We start from the raw sequence: 18,360 nt of genomic DNA, 5'->3' as shown, positions 1-18,360 counted from the left end.
CCTCTTTTCCACACACTGTTGCCAGGACAGACCCTGTGGACCAAGAGGTTCTGAGCATCAGAGCCGGGAAATGATCCAGTGTGAAGCCCTGGATCAAACGATACCTGAAGCTGAACATCTAGCTCCGACTGTTGGTCACGAGCTGATAAATGCCCCTTTTCCCCGGGCTTGCTGCTCCCAACATTTGAAAGAATCTGCAAGGCCCCCAGACTGCACGGCCATACCCTGAATCCATAATCAGAAACCTATCTGAGTTTGCAGGGACTGTTTTCTCTGCCTAGAAAACTCCTACTCACTCCTCAAAATCCAACTCAAATAGCGCCATCTCAAAGTTTCCCTGAACCCCTCCCCTTGTCCCACAGCACCTGCTGAGTCTTCCTTCTCAGGTCTGTCCACCTACATATTTGTGACCTCTGGGAGCACAGCGGTCAGCCACTGGACCTGCCTGACCCCAGGAAAGACACCCATGGGCCCCGTTGATACCTTTTTTCTGGTGCACGTCCTGGGACCCACCCGTAAAAGGCTCTGGCTGGGTTGGCGTCATTGTGCTCTGGTGAAGGGCAGAGTCAGAATTGGTCCTGCGGAGAGGAGAGAGACAGTGAGCCTTGGCCCCAAAGGGGACGAAGGGACAGTCCTGGTTCCACTCTATCTGGGACCCACCCGATGGAACAGGGTGGCAGTCATGGGTCATTTTTGTGAGCTGCATACCTGAGCAAAAACCCTGAAGAACCACAACAGTGATTTTGGTTTTCGTCTGCAAAGGCTGCAGCAGAGCTGTCCCTTCGTTCCTAACCAGCCCCTGCCCATCCCTGCCCCTTCGATGGCCTTCGCGGCTTTAGGGAAAAGGTAGTGCTTTCCTGTTGAAACCCTGAAGAGAGAGGGCCTGACAGTCCCACAGTGGCCCAGCCTTGGGAGTATGAACCCATCATGGAGTCCCCTACTGGTGACCCATGGCCAAGGGGGGGGGGGTCTTGCTCCAACCAGCCCAGTGCTCCCAGGAGTCTGGGAGAGGCCCCACTCTCTGCCCCAATAACACAATCTGCCCCCAGCTGCAGGTGCCTGGAGGGAGGGTCCTCAGAAAAACCCCTCAGCTGCCTAGGAAACCAGGGGCAGCCACGGGGAGCTGGGCAGACACGCAAAGGGCAGGTCCAGCTGCACAGCCAATTCGGGGAAACAGCCACACACCCCCAACGGGGATGTCCCAGACACTGAGAGTGACGTGGAGGAAACTTGGTTCAAGGACAACAGCAGGTTACAGAGGACCGGGCTGCCTCTGACCCAGGGGCCAGCTGAGCTGTGAGGAGCCAGGGGGATCCTGGCTCCCCACCAGCTGTCTGTCCCTGAGCAAGTGTTCTGACCTCTCTGCGCGCTTTCTTATGCCTAAAATGGGGAGGATAACAGCACCAACTCCACAGAGCTCTGTGCGTCTTACATCAGTTAATGTATGTGATGGTTGAAATAGGACCTGGTATATGAACACGTGCTTGGTGGGCATTTAATTATGTTATTTTTAAAATTTATTTATTTATTTATTTATTTTTGGCTGCATTGGGTCTTCGTTGTTGGGTCTTAGTTGCTGCGCGTGGGCTTTCTCTAGTTGTGGCGAGCGCGGGCTACTCTTCATTGCGGTGCGTGGGCTTCTCACTGCAGTGGCTTCTCTTGTTGCAGAGCTTGGGCTCTAGGCGCGCGGGCTTCAGTAGTTGTGGCACGCGGCCTCAGTAGCTGTGGCTGACGGGCTCTAGAGCGCAGGCTCAATAGTTCTGGCTCACGGGCTTAGATGCTCCGTGGCATGTGGGATCTTCCCGGACCAGGGATCAAACCCGTGTCCCCTACATTGGCAGGCGGATTCTCAACCACTGCGCCACCAGGGAAGTCCCTAATTACGGAAGTCCCTAATTGAATGATATATTTTGTGCTGTGTTTTTTTTTTAACAGCTTGTTTACTTTGGGTCTTTGTTTACTGAAGTCACCTACATATGTTTTTTTGTATATGTGTGCTAAAATAAATATAAAACGTGCCTTTTTAACCATTCTTCAGTATACACTTCTGTGTCATTAAGTACATTCACACTGGTGTGTAGCTATCATCTGTGTTATTGTAGGGATTTATATTAACTATATCATTGTTGTTATCTTAGATCTTCCTAGATGACGGCATTATGGACTTTTTTTCATCTTCTAGATGCATTTATGTATTTTCCTAATCTTCTAATAATAAATATATCATACTTTTCCAATCAAATTTTCTATGGCTTTTCAGGAATGTGGGAAACAATCATAATAGAGCATTAAATAAAGCAAGCGACAACAATGAATATTCACTACAATCCCAACTTTGTTTAAAAAAGAAAAGGAAAAAAAAAAGTCACAAATAAAGGGGAAAAAAAACTCCCTGGAAGACCCCAAAACTGTGACCTCATTGTTTACAGGGATAGAGCTGATTTCTAGAAACTTCTGGATGCTTCTAAGTTTTGTCATTTTTAAGTGACTGCATATTGGTTTTCCAAGCACGGCCACGATGAAAGTATAGTTTTGTTTCCAATGAGAGGGCTGGGGGTTGGTTCTGGGTCACTGACCTTCTCCAGCTGGTGTCCGCAGGTGGCGAGAGGTACACGGTGCCATATGGGCAGCTGTCCGCGTGAGTATAAGTTAAGGGGATGGTGCTGTCAGCTGAGGCCCTGCCCTGAGCCCCAAGAACCCTGCGCTGGCCAGCCCGAGTAGCCAGGCTGCTGGGAGCCGGCAAACAGCTGGGGCCTCGGGGCGGGGGCCTTTCCTGCCTGGCTGCGAGCAGCCCCCAGGGTGCAGCCCCATCCACCTAGCACTCAGCACTCACCCCCTGCAAGCGCACGTGCAGGCTGCACCCCTTCCAAGAGGGGCCTCAGCCATGAAACGGGGGCCCGTAGGGGGGGCTGCAGGGAGTCTAGTTCAGCTGACCCTGGTCTTGACTCTTAACTTTGGGCTGACGGGGTGACTCCCAGGGCCCGAGGGCTTGGTCTGGCGCCCAGCTGCTCAAGCTCCCCCAGCCCATGGAAACGAGAACCAGGAAAGAACAGGCTTCTCTGTTCTAGAGAGCCGGGGTTCCCAGGAGCAGCCACTCAGACCGCAGTGGCGGGGGAGCCTGGCTGGTTAAGTACCAGGGGGCAGCCAAGTCGGTGGTGGGGGTGGGATTCCTCACAACCTCTCTGCTTGGCAGAGGTGCAAAGGCAAATTTTGTGTCTTCAGATCAAGCCTCCCTCTGATCTGTCTGTGTCTGGCTCAGATCTCCCTCGGCCCCACTGCCTTGGCTCCATATGGCCCCCAGAGGGGTCCACCACCATGGCCCTGACGTGTGGGTGCCCTGCTCACAGCCTTCCTGGGCCCCACTGCCCAGTCAGGCATCTGAGCGTACCCTCCCAACTCTCATCTCAGGCTGTGTGCTCCAGTGGCCTACTCTGTGTCACTGTTCCCTGTGCTCCCTTAGCCCCCGCCTGGCTAAAGGCTCCTCAGCTTGCACTGCCTCCTCCAGGAAGTCTTCCAGGGTTGCCATGCAATGGCACCCCCCTCTTGGTGGGGCCCGGTAGCCCTGGAGGACTGGAGCGGCCCTGATTCTATCACAGAGCTGGCAGCAGGCAGGTCCACCAGCTGGATGAAGTGCCCCCCCCCCATCCTCTGGGAAAAGGATATCTGCCTTCCATGTTTGTCCACTGACAGAGGCCGGCGATGTGGGGAGCCAAGGCGGCCACGCTCCCGGTACACTCTGTCCACTAGCCCATGGTGCCGGGTAGTTCGGCTGGTGTCCAGGCCTGAGGACTGGAAGGGTGTCTGGGGGTGGGGAGGGAGGAGAGGAAGAGATGGAAAAAAAGAGAGAGGAACCCAAACCACGGTTACCAGCTGTGGTCCAAGATCTGACCCCAGCTCTGCCCCCAGGATCTCGCCTCAGGGTCCCTCTACAACCCCCCTGCCCAGTTCTGGAGACACCCTCGGCTACTCCAGACGGGCTTCCTTTCCTCCTCGGCCCCTGCCCCCAGCCTCCGAGCACTGTAGGGGTGGCGGCGCGCTGGGGTTCCAGGTGCCGGGGCGGCAGGCGTGCAGTGCAGCTGGCATGCACGGGCCAGGCAGAGCGGCGCAAGCTCGGGGCCCGGAGCCGGCCAGGGTGCCAGGGGTGCAGACGGCCCGAGCACCCCCTCCCAGGCTCGCCAGGTGCAGACAGGCCTCCGCCCTCTCTCTCTGGGCCTGGCCGGCCTCCTCTCCCCACCTACGTCATCCCTGGAGGGGCCTGCCAAGAGACAGCCCCAGGGCTTCCAGCCCAGGACTTCAGGGGCCCACCTGGCCAAGTGCTGGCTCCCTGGAGGCTCCTCGTGGAGCCTGGGGCTGGTCCTGATTGAGACTCGGCCCCCACGCACTCTCCCCCACAGCCTTGTCCCAGCACCACCGGCAGCCAAGTGCAGGCACTTTCCGGAGCCCTGGCCCACAGCTTGGCTGGACGGGGCTCCCTTCCAGCACCTGGGGCTGGCATGAGGCCCCCCGGTCACGCCCGGCTCCCGCTCCTGGCTCCATGCTCCTGAGGTCCCCAGGAGCCTGCTCTCCACCAGCCCTGGTGCCATGGGCCCCTCACCATCTGACTGGGGTGAGACTGGCAGCCTTAGCTAGCTCTGGAGGCAGCTACCAGCCTCCTACCTGGCCATCTGGCCCTCGGGCCCTTCTGTCTTCTCTGGGCAGCCAGGCAAAAAGCAATTTCCTCCGGAAGAATGCCACTGGCTGGCTCATTGCTCTTCTCCACCTGTCCAAAAACCTCGGCTAGCATTCAGGGCTGACTGCTCTCCCTGGTGTTTGGGGACCCCTGGCGTCCGGGGACCCCATCTTTCTCTGACCCAGCAAGGACGCTGCCAGCTTGGGTCTTTCTGTGCTTCTGCCTCCAAAAGGCTGTGGGCCCGGGAGATAGCAGTGACCGAGGGAGGGTAGGAACCTCACTGTCCAGGCACAGACACCAGAGGACAGGGGCCGTTCATCTCCTCCCAGAGATGCCTGGAAGCCCAGAGGGGAAACCAAGGCGGCTGAAGCAGAGCCAGAGGCACAGAGAAGCTCGGGCCCAGCCACAGCCCAGCTCGCCAGGCCGAGTTAGGATCCGCGCACACGCATGTGCATGTGTCATAGGAACGAACCATGCAGCGTTGGCACGCATGCTAGGATCCCCCGGGGAAGGGGTCTCTCGACGCGACCATATGCACTTCCCCAGACAAGGGGGTGCAGAGCGAATCTGCTTCCGTTTGGCAGATGGGACACCTCCCGCTGGGCCACGGGGGCGGCCGCACAGGAATACCCAGCGCCCGCACACGTGCCGGGGATGCCGAGGCCTCAGCCCAGGGGCTCATTTACCAGAGAGACAGGAGCCGCTGCCAGAGCCTCCCCCAGATATCCGCTGGGCTGAAAATGCAAAGAACCAAGACTTTGAGACACTCCTGCCTCGCCTGGCCCCCCAGTGGGAAGCCCAACAGGCCCCCATGCACCCTCGGCCCTCAGGGGCTCTACAGCGGCCTCAGGCAGGGCCAAGTTTGGGGATGCCCAGAGAGACACTGTCCTTGACGGAGGAGGGGATGGGGAAACAGAGGAAGAGGGGAGCCAGGGAGGAGAGGAGAAAACCCAAACTAGAAAGGGCCCTGACAAAGAGGTGAGGCTTTTGGAGCATGTGAAGATCAGCATGACAGCCCCATGCATCTATCTGCTCTGATGTGGAGGCCATGTGAGGAGGGCCGTGCTCCAAGAGGCCCTGGGGATTCAGAGCTGAGCCAGCCGGACCCCAAGCCAGCCTGCGGGACCCTGGGCTGGTGCCCTGACACATCCCAGCAGCAGTGTGGGAGGAGTACAAGCTGAGGAATGACTGCGGGGTGGGTGGGGACTGAGCTCCCTGTGGGAGCGACCCAGCTCCACCTGGCCTGTCAACATGCTAACGGACGTGGCTGTTTCTGGGGCTCTGTCCCAGCAACGGGACAAGTGCGTGGCTGTTCGGTGGACCTGTCCCTGCAGGAGTCCAGATACCGTGCTGGGGGGCGGGGGGCCCAGCTATCGGCCCAGCTCCTGGGCCCACCGTGCCCCCACTTCCACCTGCAGACCAGGGTCGAGGGACATGGCCCAGGAGAAGAGGCCGGCCCTGCACCGGGCAGGCGGTGGACCTTATCTGTTCTTATTTATGATAAGGACGTGCGCGGCAGCTATGCGGCCTGCGGGAGCCGTGCTGTGTGGGTCTCTGCCAGAAAACGTTTGCAGACAAGTGGGGTCAGGCTGAGGGGCCTCCTTCTGAGAATTGCTGGGCTTGCGGATTAGTGAAGCGGGACGGAGCCAAGCCCCAGAGGCCCTGAGCAGTTCCCGCTGCCGCACAGCCGGCCAACAGGTGTAGCGGCTGCCGAAACACTCACAGCCAGACCTCGGCCTCTCTGCGGGCTCTGCTGACAGAGGATGGGCAGGGGGGATCCGGGTGAGGCCTGGCCAGGCCATCCCAGGGGAAGGAGTAGGCGGGGGCTGGGTGGGCGGCGGCAATTGTCTGGTGACCCCAGCTGTTCACAGGCTGTCATGCACGCTCTCTTGCTCTGTGGCCAGGGCCCAGACTGCAACACACTCCAGGTGGGAGGTGGTGTGGGAGAGGAATGGGGGCTCACCTGGAAGGGCAGATCCACGGTGCCGCTCCCAATCTGGTTCACGTTGGGCAGGGACCCGCCATAGTACTGGCCACGGCTTGGGCCCAGCTGCAGGTACTGGGACTTTTGGAGTTGGAGCTGCAAGAGAGAAACCGACAGCTATAGTGTGGGGGGAGCGGGGGGGTGTGGTTCCTGAGCACACCCTGCGGAGCACCATTCCCGAGGGCCCCAAGTAGTGGAGTCAGTGGCACCGGGCACAGAGGGTGTGGCACCCCCATGACTCAGATTCTCAAAGGAGCCATGATTCTCTCCACCAAAACCAGCAGAATCAGAGACCCGAGACGCCCAGGTGGCCCTCCCCAGGCAGGGAAACTCGCCCTGGGGGTGCTGCCTCCATGAACTTGAGGGGGCGTCGCCAGCTGATTCAGACAATTTGTGAATAAGCAAGAGTATCAAGTGGGCCTGGAGCCTAGAGCCTATGCAGGAGGCCCCTCACCCCCCCCAGGGGAACCATTTCTTATCACGCCAAAGGCTGCGTTCCTGGGGTGCGGGCCAGAGGCTGCGAATTTACGCCCGGACACAGGAGAAATTGTCTTTCCACTGGCCTGAATCAGAGAGGCCAGCTCAAAAGTGCAGTGCTGGCTTTCAAAGTGCAGCATGTACAATCCCTCTGACAGCACATACAGGGCGAGAGGGTCTGCCAGACCCCGCCTGAGTTCTAAGGAGTCCTGCCCAAGCCCCCAGGATCCTTCTGCCTGCCCCACCAGCCTCACGCATTACAGAGCCTTCGCATTACAGAGCCTTCGTCTGGGGTGGCTGCATCCCTGCACAGTCCTCTGCCCATCACTCGCGTGGGGATTCGTCCTGCTGGGCCAGGCCTCAGAACCAGGAGTCCGGGGCTCCCTGACCAGCCACGGCTGCCTTGGTGCGGGGCTGGGACCGGGCCTTTCCTCGCTGGAGCATCGATTCCACTTTGCCAGGAATAGCAGATGCTCGTGACCTGGTTGACACCACCGGTGGCCCTAGGCCCTCAGCCAGGTCCCCAAAGCCCGTCAGTCTGCCCAGGCTGGGATGCAGGTGCTGTGACGGAGGGGTGGCAGCTGGGCACCCGGGGAGAGGTGGGTGTCCGCTCCAGCCGGCTGGGGCGGTTGCTAGGGTCGACGCTGTGTACACAACAAGACCGGCTCACGTTCCCTCACAAACAGCTCCTGGCAGCACTCCGTTTGCTGTCCGCCCACACCGCCCGGCTCTCCCACGCCAGTCCCGGCTTCCTGGGGGGCCTCCGACACCGGAGGGGGAAGTGAAGCTCGGGAACTGGCTGCTCGCCCGGCCGAGCACCTCACCCAGGTAAACAGCTGTTTCCTGCGAGCTGCGGTGGAGCCAGGAGGGAGATTGACCTTGCTCCGTTCCTCCGCGGGTGGTTCTCAGGCATCTGTAGGGTCCGGCCCAGGCTCTGTCTCCAATGGCTGGAGACGCTCACCGTGAACACCCCACTGTGTCCCTCCCTGCGGTTGCACGAGATGAAATAGGCCAAGTAGGATGGGCGATGGGCACGGGTTACCTTGGGCCCGAGACCCGCCCCCCCCTCCCCAGGCCCTTCTTGTGTCTGAGCCACGTGGCAGGAACTAGCCTTACATCCACCTCTCAAGAACCACCTCTCGAGTACCATGTGGCCCTGGGGAGCTACAGCCCCCTTCTGGGCCTCAGTTTCCCCCTCTCTAGAGTGGGTGGTCCAGGTGAGCGTGTGTGCACAAACGCCGGTTGTGTGAGATACAGGAAGTGCTTATAACACACGTGCTTCTGTCCCAGGCTGAAAGGCCAGCTCTGGAAACCGCAGCATTCAGGAAAGTACTCTGCAAAGCTGCCACGTTCCGGCCCAGAGGGAGCCCAGACTGGGGACAGGCTGCTCGTGGCTTGTGCGCTGCTGCAACAGTGGCCCTCTGGCGGAGCCTTTCTTTCCCTTGATGGTTCCCAACCCCCATCCACTGTGCTTTGGGAATGTCAGGCTTTGTGGTGTGGCCTCTGGAGTGGACACAGTACGGGGCTCCACTCGTCCTTTGGGGGACCCCTGTGCTCACCCTCGGTTGTATGTGGGGCTGTGCAGGAGAGTTAACCTGGCCCAGGGCAGTTTGACCTTTGCCCCCAGCTCCTGGGAAGTGAAAGCCCTGCCTGATAAAAGAGTGTCTCTGTTTGCCTAGGTCCTCGGGCCACGCTGGGTATCTATGCCAACAGTGTGACTGCGGGTGGAGGTCTCAGGCCAACGCAATACCAGCTCACCCTCTGCGGCAGCTGCAGACAGCAGTCAGCAGAGTCTGCGTGGCGAACCCCAATAAGAACCCTGGATACCAAGGCTTGGGGCACATCCCTGGTTGACAGCCCCCATGTATGTCATCACACACTGGTGCTGGGAGAAGCAAGCACTGTCCATGTGATTCCCCGGGAAGGGACGACCTGCAGCTCTGTGTTGGGAAGTCTCCTGGCCGCCGCCCCACGCCAGCTGTGATCCGTGTCCTTTCACTGTAACAGACCCCGTGACCGTATGATGGTTCTCAGTGACTCCTGAGTCCTTCCAGTGAACTGCCGAGCTGCATGTAGTCTTGGGAACCCTCGAATTCTGCAGTTGGTGTCAGATGCGAAGGTGGTCTCAGGGAGCCCCTTAACTTTTGCAGGGGCTGACTGCCATCCCAGGCCTGGCCAGGAAACCCCAGGAGTAAGGTCGTCCTGGGGTGAGGAGGTGCCAGCCTGGGCTCCACCCATGGGCCTGATGCCTCAGAGGGTCCACAAGGAGGAGAGCAGAGGGACACCACCAGTCAGGGTCTAACAAGCCGCCTGACGCTGACGTTCATGCCTCTTCCCGCTGTCAAGCCACAGTCCCTCGTGCATCCCTCCACCCAGTGGTCCTCACTCTGTACCCCCTCGATGGCACTTCCTACCCTACTCTACCCCCAACCTCGCCATAAACCCGGCATCCAAGCCAGGGTCTAAGACTCAGCAGCACCTGCTGGTGGAACAAAGAAACACAGAATACATGAGTGAATGAATGGATCAATGAATGAACGCCACTGCTCCCGCTCTCAGGAGGTGACTGTCACCAGCCAGGCGACAGTCCCATTTGGAGGCCATATAAGAACGTTTCAGGACACCAACGTAACTCCTGATGCCCTCAGGAGGCTTGGGCCACCCCTTCCCCTCACCCCGTCCTCATGGGTTTTGGCAGAGGCAGGCGCAGACAGGGCAGTGAAGCCTGGACAAGGCCCACCGGCTCAAAGGAGCCGTGACTCCCAGGCTCCCCCTTGCTTTTGGCCTGTGGGTCAGACAGCCTGGGGTCCAAGTCCAGGCTCCCCAACTGTGAGAGTGGACCCCACTCCAGATGCTGAGGGCAGGCAGGTGCCCCATCACCCACGCTTTCACGGTGGCCTCCTTGCCTTCTGCTCTCCCCACTCTTCATTTCCTCTGGCCACCTGACCCCAAAGCACCCCGAGTTTGTGACTCCCCCCAGGGCCTCAGCCTGTGACAGCTCCCCCTCCACACCCACCCTGGGGGGGCCCTCCCTGACACCCCACCCAAGGAGCAGGCCCCCCCAAGCCACCTTCACACTGGCCTCTGGCTTTGTTGTTGTTGTTGTTTTTTCCCCATTGCGGAGCACAGGCTCCGGACGCGCAGGCCCAGCGGCCATGGCTCACGGGCCCAGTTGCTCCGCAGCATGTGGGATCCTCCCGGACCGGGGCACGAACCCGCGTCCCCTGCATCGGCAGGCGGACTCTCAACCACTGCGCCACCGGGGAAGCCCTGCTGTTGTTGTTTTTAATAAAGTTTTCGGTTCACAGAAAAACTGCAAAGATGGCACAGGGAGTTCCGGAATCACCCTGCCCAGCTTCCCCTAAAGCTACCCTCTTCCTTTACTGGGTCAAAAGGAAGAAAAATGATAGCACCACTGACTGACCCAGGCGTTTTCCATATGCCCCTTGGTTTGTCTAGACACGTTTACCCCATCCAAAATGCCTGGCCCATGAACCCTGTCCACCATCCCCATCCTGTAACCGCCAGGTGGCGGGCTCCCGAGATTCACGGTCTACTGGTCACAATGTGTCTGGTGCCAGCACTGCATGGGGCCACGCCGGACCCTCAGGAAGTGCTGCTTTATGTCTGGCATTGCCTCCCACCAGCATCCTGCAGCCCCAGATCTTTCCAAAACAGTCCAGTTCGTGACTCTCAAATCCTCTTGCTCCCACGTGTGAACCAACCAACCAACGACGTGGCGCCACGCCCTAGGGGTCAGAGGTGTTTCAGGGTTGAGGCCAATGGGGACACGACAGATGACCAGGAAGCACAGCATAGACCTTAGGCACCCTCTGAGCCACCCTCCCACCCCAAGTGTTGCAGACGGCACCCCTGAGCCCCCGCCATGGGCCACAGAGCCCTTCTCAAGTCTCAGCACATTTAAGCATCACAACTGCCCTGTCTCAAGTGTCCTGAGGCGACCATAACAAATTACCACAGACTGGGTGGCTTATAACAACAGGAATTCACTCCCTCACAGTTCAAGAGGTGGAAGTCCAAAATCAAGGTGTGGACAGGGTTGGTTCTTTCCAGAGGCTCTGAGGGATGATCCGTCCCAGGCCCCTCCTGGCTTCGCGGGGGGGGGGGGGGGGGGGGTGCTCCAGGCATCCTTGGCTCACAGCTGCCTCACTCCGATCTCCGCCTCTGTCTCTACACGACCTTCCCCTCTGTGTCTGTGTCTCAAATCCCTCTCTCCTTTCTCTTAGAATAATACCTGTCATTGGATTCAGAGCCCATCCTAATTTAGAATTAATCTCATCTTGGGACCCTTAATTACACCTGCAGAGACCCTCCTGCCAAGTAAGGTCACATTCCCAGGTTCCAGGGGTGAGCACGTGGACGTATTTTTTTTGGGGGGGTGGGGGGGCGTCATGAGGCATGGGGGATCTTGGTTCCCCGACCAGGGATCGAACCTGTGGCCCCTGCAGTGGAAGTGCAAAGTCTTAACCACTGGATCACCAGGGAAGTCCCCAGGACACATCTTTTGAGGGGACACAATTCAACCTAAGACAGGCCCTTTGGGAGTTCCCTGGTGGCCTAGTGGTTAGGATTCCAGGCTTTCACTGTGGTGGCCCAGGTTCAATCCCTGGTCGGGGAAGATCCCACAAGCCGTGCAGTGAGGCCAAAAAGAAAAAAAATAGTAATAAGACAGGCCCTTTGAGGAGGTTACCAGTACACTCCACTTTCCAGATGGGAAAACTGAGACTCAGCAGGCAAGGGAATTGCCCAGGGCCCTCAAGCTCAGAAATGGCCAAGTGGGGCACAGACTCCACTCCTGGAACCTGACTCTCGCATAACCCTGTGGACCAGCGGGTGGCTGGGACCGCAGAGTGTCCCAGAGGCCACATCACATCACAGATCAGAGCACGCCAGCCCTTCTGGGAGCTTATAGTCAGAGCATCAACCCAACCATTTCGGCTCTGTCAAGGGGGACCCAGCACAAGACTCACTATAAAAAGCCACTTCAGGTCCTGCTTTCGCCCGGGGCCCCTCGTTTCCACACAGGGTTCCCCCGCCCCGGCCCCTGACATAGCCTGAGCGAGGACTGGCCCTCCCACCCCCCATACAAAGTCCTTCTCCCCCACCCGACCCCCACTCCCCCTACAGAACTGTGTATAAATGGGTGGCTTCCCCAGCCTCTCCCAACCCCCTTGCTGACAGGACCCCACAGGGTTGCCTGTCAGAGCGTGCATCCCCAGTCTGTGTCCACATCCCTACTGGGCACACAACCCCCGATCCTGGCAGCGTCCAAGGGGCTGGGAGGAGTGCGGGCCACAAGGCCGGGGAAGCACGGGGGCACGTGGCCCTGGGAAGGCATGGCAGATGCAATCACTTCTCCAGGGCAGCCCCCGTCCTCTGGGACCCCCACAGGATACAGCAAATTCCCATCTGCCAAGCCCTCCCAGGCCTCGCTGTCTAGAAGGAGCTGGCCTCGGTCAGGTCCATCAGCAACCACCATGGCAACTGGCCAAGCTTCTAATGAAATTAAGGGGAGTAGCTGAAGGCTGAGCTCTGTCCTGCAAAGCCAGGGCAGGCATGGGGGCCGCAGCAGAGCACCAGAGAGGAGCTGTGAGCTCTCAGCAGACCTGTTTCCCCCTCTCACCACGAAGGCCTGCACTGTCTGGCCCTCTGCTCTCCCTCCCCCAACTACTGTGCTCTACCAGCTGAGGTAACTGCCTCAGGGCCTTGGCACTGGCCCTCCCTCCTCCAGAAGGCTCTTCCCGCTGGGCCAGCCCAACACCGCGCACCTCTCCCCCACAGGGTCACCTCCTTCCTTCCACGGCTCACTATCCAAAACCACCCGACCAAGGTCTATCTCCTCCCATTAGACCGTCAGCCCTGCAAGGACCCTGGCACAATGGAGTAGCTTGGCACTCACACGGGCACTGAGAGACCAGATAACAGATGAACATGTGAATGCAGGAACAACTAACTGTTCGATGTGCTCAGAATCCCAGGCAGGGACAATGTTTCTCCTGCGCCCACATGGGACAGCCCATTCCCCGACTCTGGGGAAACTGAGGCCCGAGGAAGAACAGGCAGCTTCCCAAGTACACAAAGAGCCACTCGTGAGAGGCAGGTGGAGAGCAAATCCCATCTCAAGTGCAGGATCCTTCTGGGGCCTGAGTGCTGAGCAGGACCCCAGGGGATTCGCACACCCTGGCCTGAGCACGGCCCCTCAGGGCTCCCCTAGGTGGAGTCCTCAGCAGGCTGCCAAGAGCAGAGGGGTCACCTTTGGGGGTTATTCCCTGGGAGGGAGAGACCAGGGCTTCATCAGGTTCTCCAAGTATTCCAGCAGCAGTAGGGGCCTGTGGAGGGAGCCCCAGAGAGCCCCTGAAAGGGTCTGATTCTGAGTCACGTGGAGCTGCCAGTGCATTTTCCGGGGCCAGCAGTCCCTGAGAGGTGTGTGCACCCCAGTTAGTCTGGCTGTGTCCCTCCAGGTTCCTTCCAAGGCCTGGCCCCAAGTGCCTGCCTGGTCTTAGCTTGCGCACCAGGCGTGAGTTTGGGGAGGGGAGACGGCCCCTCCCAGGCTCCATTCACAACATCTGTGGGTCGTGCTGTCTCTCCCCACACCTCTCCTGCCCGCTCTGGAAAGGATCGGAAACCTGGGGCTCTGGGGGAGACGGCTGTGCCTGCACAGGTACCCAACCAGGAAGGCCCGGAACCACTCTTCTCCCTTCTTAAACAATTTTTTTCTTTGTTATCAAAATAAAAGTCACACAACATAAAATGAACCCTTTGAGGGGCTTCCCTGGTGGCGCAGTGGTTGAGAGTCCGCCTGCCGACGCAGGGGACATGGGTTCGTGCCCCAGTCCGGGAGGATCCCACGTGCCGCGGAGCGGCTGGGCCCGTGAGCCATGGCCGCTGAGCCTGCGCGTCCAGAGCCTGTGCTCCGTGACGGGAGAGGCCGCAACAGTGAGAGGCCCACGTACCACAAAAAAAAAAAAAAAAAGAACACTTTGAAATTGTACAATTCAGTACCATCTAGTACATTCACAGTGTCATGGGACCATCACCTCTAGCCAGGTCCAGAACATTCGCATCACCCCAAAAGAGACCCAGCGCTCATTAGCAGTTGCTCCGCATCCCCCCACCCAGGGCCCCGGCAACCACTAACCTGCTTTCTGTGTCTGTGGATTTGCCTGTTCTTGATATTTCACAGAAATGGGATCACACGCTATCTGTCCCTCTGCGTCTGGCTTCTTTCTCTCAGCGTGGTGTTTTTAGAGTTCGTCCACACGGCAGCACGTGTCAGAGCTTCATTTCTTTTTATGTCTGAATAATATTCCACCGCATGGATGGACCACATTTTGTCCATTCATCTATTAACGCACGTGTGTTGTCCCACCTTTTGGCGACTGTGACTAGTGCTGCCGTGGATGTGCATGTACAAGTATCTGAGTCCCTGTTTTCAAATCTCTCAGGTATGTACCTCCAAGTAGAACTGCTGGATCATATGGTAACTCCATATTTCTCTTGTTGAGGAACTGTCAGACTGTTTCCCACAGCTACTGCACCATTTTCCATTCCCACCAGCAGGGCACGAGGGTCCCAATTTCCCCATATCCTCATCAACACTTGTTAGTGTCTGTTGCTTTGACAGTAGCCATCCTGATGGGTGGGAGGTGGTATCTCATTTCAGTTCTGATTTTCATTTCCCTGATGACTACTGAGGTTGAGCATCTTCTCATGTGCTTATCGGTCACTGTACATCTTCTTTGGAGAAAGGTCTATTCAATTCCTTTGCCTTTTAAAAAAATTGGGTTGTATGTCTTTTTCTTGTTGAGTTATAAGAGTTCTTTATATATTCTGGATCTTAATCCCTTATCAGCTATATGGTTTGCAAATATTTCATTTTCTTGACAGTCTTTTGATGCATCGAAGTTTTAAATGCTGATATGCTCCAATTAATCTATTTTTTTTTTGCTTGTGCTTTTAGTGTCACATCTAAAACTCCATCACCTAACCCAAGTCCAGGAAGATTTACACCTATGCTTCCTTCTAGGAATTTTATAGATTGAGCTCTTACATTTAGGCTTTCGGTACATTTTTAATTCACTGTTGTTGGAAATTCCCTGGTGGTCCAGTGGTTAGGACTCTGTGCTTTCATTGCCAAGGGCCCGGGTTCAATCCCTGGTCGGGGAGCTAAGATCCTGCAAGCCGTGAGGTGCGGCCAAAAACAGTAATAATTCACTGTTGTTAACTTTGTTGCTGCCCCAGTCCCACCTCACCATGGGCCCCCACGCCAACTGACAGCTCCACAGTGAGGAGAGCCAGGCTGCCCCCACGAAGCGTGCCCGGTACACTGGAGTTTCTCATTACACGTCTACCAAGCATGGGAAGGAATAATGAATGAACTCGGGAATGAATGAAAGCATCACAGGCATGTGGCCGAGCGTGGATTCCAGGCTGAGTCACCCCGGCCCCCGGCCCCCTGGCCGACTGAGACACTCCCCAGCTGCCTCCTCACTCGTTCCCAAAGTGTAAATACAGAACCAGATACACAAACACCGAGTGCGCCTCGGAATGCCTTTAATCAGGCCCTGCTGCCGCTGCCAAATCCCCATCCCTGGCTGAATCGGAGGGTCCGCTCTGAGCATGTTTTGTTTCCCTCGTTGGTGGCCGTTGTTGAGCACAGACGGTCGGGCTGGGATGTAGGAAGGGTCCCTTGGGGTCTGAGTGCAGCACAGCTGGCTCCTGGGGGGCCTCTCTCCCCTGCCCGCCAGCCAGGCACCCACTCTGGGTAGGGCCTTGAAGCAGCCCTGAGATGGGGAGACATGGCTTCACCTCCTTTTTACAAGGGGGGAAACTGAGGCCCGGGGGGAATGACTGGCTCGCCCTGAGGTCACCTGGGAAACGGGACGGGGCCTCGGTTACAATCCAGGCTCTTTTCCTGGCAAACCTCAATTTCCCGGTGGCCCACAAGGCCCTCCCCTGCCTCCTGCCTCTGGGCCCTTGCACCCACCTCACCCTTTTCTGGAACCTTCCATGGAGCTCCTTCTCATCCTTTGGGTTTCAGCTCAAACATGACAAGAAGCCTACCCTGACCCCTTACTTCCAAAATAACCCTCTGTATTAACTCGGGCTGCTGTAACAAAATACCACAGCAGATGTGTGCTTCTCAGAGTTTCGGAGGCTGGAGTCTGAGATCAGGGTGCCGGCACAGCCTCTGGTGAGAGGCCTGCAGAACGCTGCCTTTTCCCAGTGTCCTCACGTGGCCTTTCCTTGGGGTGTGTTCAGTGAGTAGTCTCTCTCTCCCTCTTATAAGGACACCTGTCCGATCAGATCAGGAACCCTTCCTTATGACCTCAGTTCACCTCAATCACCTCTTGCACGCCCCATCTCCACATAGGGTCACACTGGAGGCTAGGGCTTCCACACAGGAATCTGGGGAACACAGTTCGGTCCGCAGCACCCTCTCACGGATAAGCTGCTGGCCTGTGTCTGTCTGGTGGGCCAACAGGCCCTGACAGCTGGGGCCCTGCTTGCCTGGCCTCCATAGGTGCCCCAGTGACCAGCTCCCATCCTGAGCTGAGGAAGCAACCATCGACAGCTGTATCTGTTGTTGTTGTATTTTGTTAATAGTTATTTATTTCTGTGGCTGCATCGGGTCTTAGTCGCAGCGCATAGGCTCTTCGTTGCGGTACGCGGGCTTCTCTCTAGTTGTCGCGCTCCAGAGCGCACAGGCTCAGTAGTTGCAGCTTGCAGGCTTAGTTGCCCCGCGTGGCATGTGGGATCTTAGTTCCCTGATGAGGGATCGAACCCACGTCCCCTGAATTGGAAGGTGGATTCTTAACCACTGGACCACCAGGGAAGTCCTGTGTTTTGTTTCGTTTCGCTGCACTGCACAGTAGGCAGGATCTCAGTTCCCTGACCAGGGATCGAACCCACACCCCCGGCAGTGGAAGCACGGAGTCCTAACCACTGGACCACCAGGGAATTCCTAACAGCTGTATCGGGAATTGGGAAGCCCAGAACCGCCCCACACCCTGAGTCCTCTGGGAACACCCACAGCTAGCCAGGCCCAGGCGAAGCCCAGGGACCCCAGGACTCTCCCAGCAGGAGCCCCTAGGGTGTAGGGTGGGGTGGCCTGCGAGGATAGGTCTTCTCTGGACCTGTTCCGGGAGTCAGTGAGGCGGAGGTGACAAGTGGTGCCTGCTGCTCCGGGGCTGCCGAAGACAGAGATGTGATGGGGTGGACAATCACGGCTGGCGTTTCCAGAATCAGTGGCCCAAATGTAAAGTCCTGTGCCTGTTCACCAGGGTCACGGGTGGGGGCTGGGTGGGGGCACGTGCAAGGCAGCACAGAGGAGCAGGAACAGCCCAGGGTGAATCGGCTCAGCCACTATACGGGGGCTGCATGCCCACCTGGAACCTCAGGATATGACCTTGTTTGAAAATAGTTTTTGCAGCTGTGATTAGTTCAGGCTCTTGAGATGAGGTCATCCTGGATTTCGGGAGATCCCTAAATCCAACGACTAGTGCTCTCCGAAGAAGAGAACACAGAGACGGACAGGGAGAAGGCCGTGTGAAGGTGAAGGCAGAGATCGGAGAATGCAGCTACAGCCAAGGGTTATGAGGAGCCACCAGAGCTGGGAGAGGGGCCTGGGACAGACTCCCACTGAGAGCCCCCAGATGGATCCAACCCTGCACACACCTTGATCTGGGACTTCCCGTCTCCAGAGCTATGAGGGAGTAGATTTCCGGGTTTTTTTTTTTTTCTTTTTTTTCCTGTTTGTTCTTGGTTTTGTTTTGAATCTGTTTGGGGTTTTTTTTGTTTTTTTGTTTTTCTTTTGCGGTACGCGGGCCTCTCACTGTTGTGGCCTCTCCCGTTGCAGAGCAACAGGATCCGGACGCACAGGCTCAGTGGCCATGGCTCACGGGCCCAGCCGCTCCGCGGCATGTGGGATCTTCCCGGACCGGGGCACGAACCCGTGTTCCCTGCATCAGCAGGCAGACTCTCAACCACTGCGCCACCAGGGAAGCCCTGTTTGGTATTTTTTGATCCTTATATTGTTATTAAATTCTTTTTTTTTCCAAAACAACTTTTTTATTGAAGTAGAGTTGATTTACAATGTTGTGTTAGTTTCAGGTGTATAGCAAAGTGATTCAGTTACACAAATATATATATAGCTGTTCTTTTTCAGATTCTTTTCCATTGTAGGTTATTACAAGATACTGAATATAGT

At 57.4% G+C, this 18,360-nt stretch overlaps 1 protein-coding gene across 8 annotated transcripts in view; it reads right to left on the bottom strand.

Moving 5' to 3' along the window:
* Positions 1–18,360, bottom strand: part of CRTC1 (CREB regulated transcription coactivator 1) — a 78,154-nt gene that overhangs the window by 26,236 nt on the left and 33,558 nt on the right. For 7 of the 8 annotated variants that reach the window (XM_022558840.3, XM_089905309.1, XM_089905308.1 and 4 more), the window contains exons 2-5: positions 6,633–6,749; positions 3,664–3,801; positions 2,577–2,638; positions 484–578 (exon numbers count right to left, since the gene is read on the bottom strand). In XM_022558840.3, coding sequence (XP_022414548.1) covers positions 484–578; positions 2,577–2,638; positions 3,664–3,801; positions 6,633–6,749 — 412 coding nt within the window. Of the gene's footprint in view, positions 1–483; positions 579–2,576; positions 2,639–3,663; positions 3,802–5,355; positions 5,404–6,632; positions 6,750–18,360 lie in introns of all 8 variants that reach the window. The other variant, XM_022558839.3, reaches the window with a different exon arrangement.

The sequence above is a fragment of the Delphinapterus leucas genome, unplaced genomic scaffold (assembly GCF_059928025.1).
Source record: "Delphinapterus leucas isolate spDelLeu-1000000601 "Yukka" unplaced genomic scaffold, BTC_Dleu_Yukka2 spDelLeu_asBTCV2_sq25, whole genome shotgun sequence".
NCBI classification, from domain to species: domain Eukaryota; kingdom Metazoa; phylum Chordata; class Mammalia; order Artiodactyla; family Monodontidae; genus Delphinapterus; species Delphinapterus leucas.
Note: the sequence above shows the minus strand (reverse complement) of the source record. Positions and strands in the feature narration are given on the sequence as shown.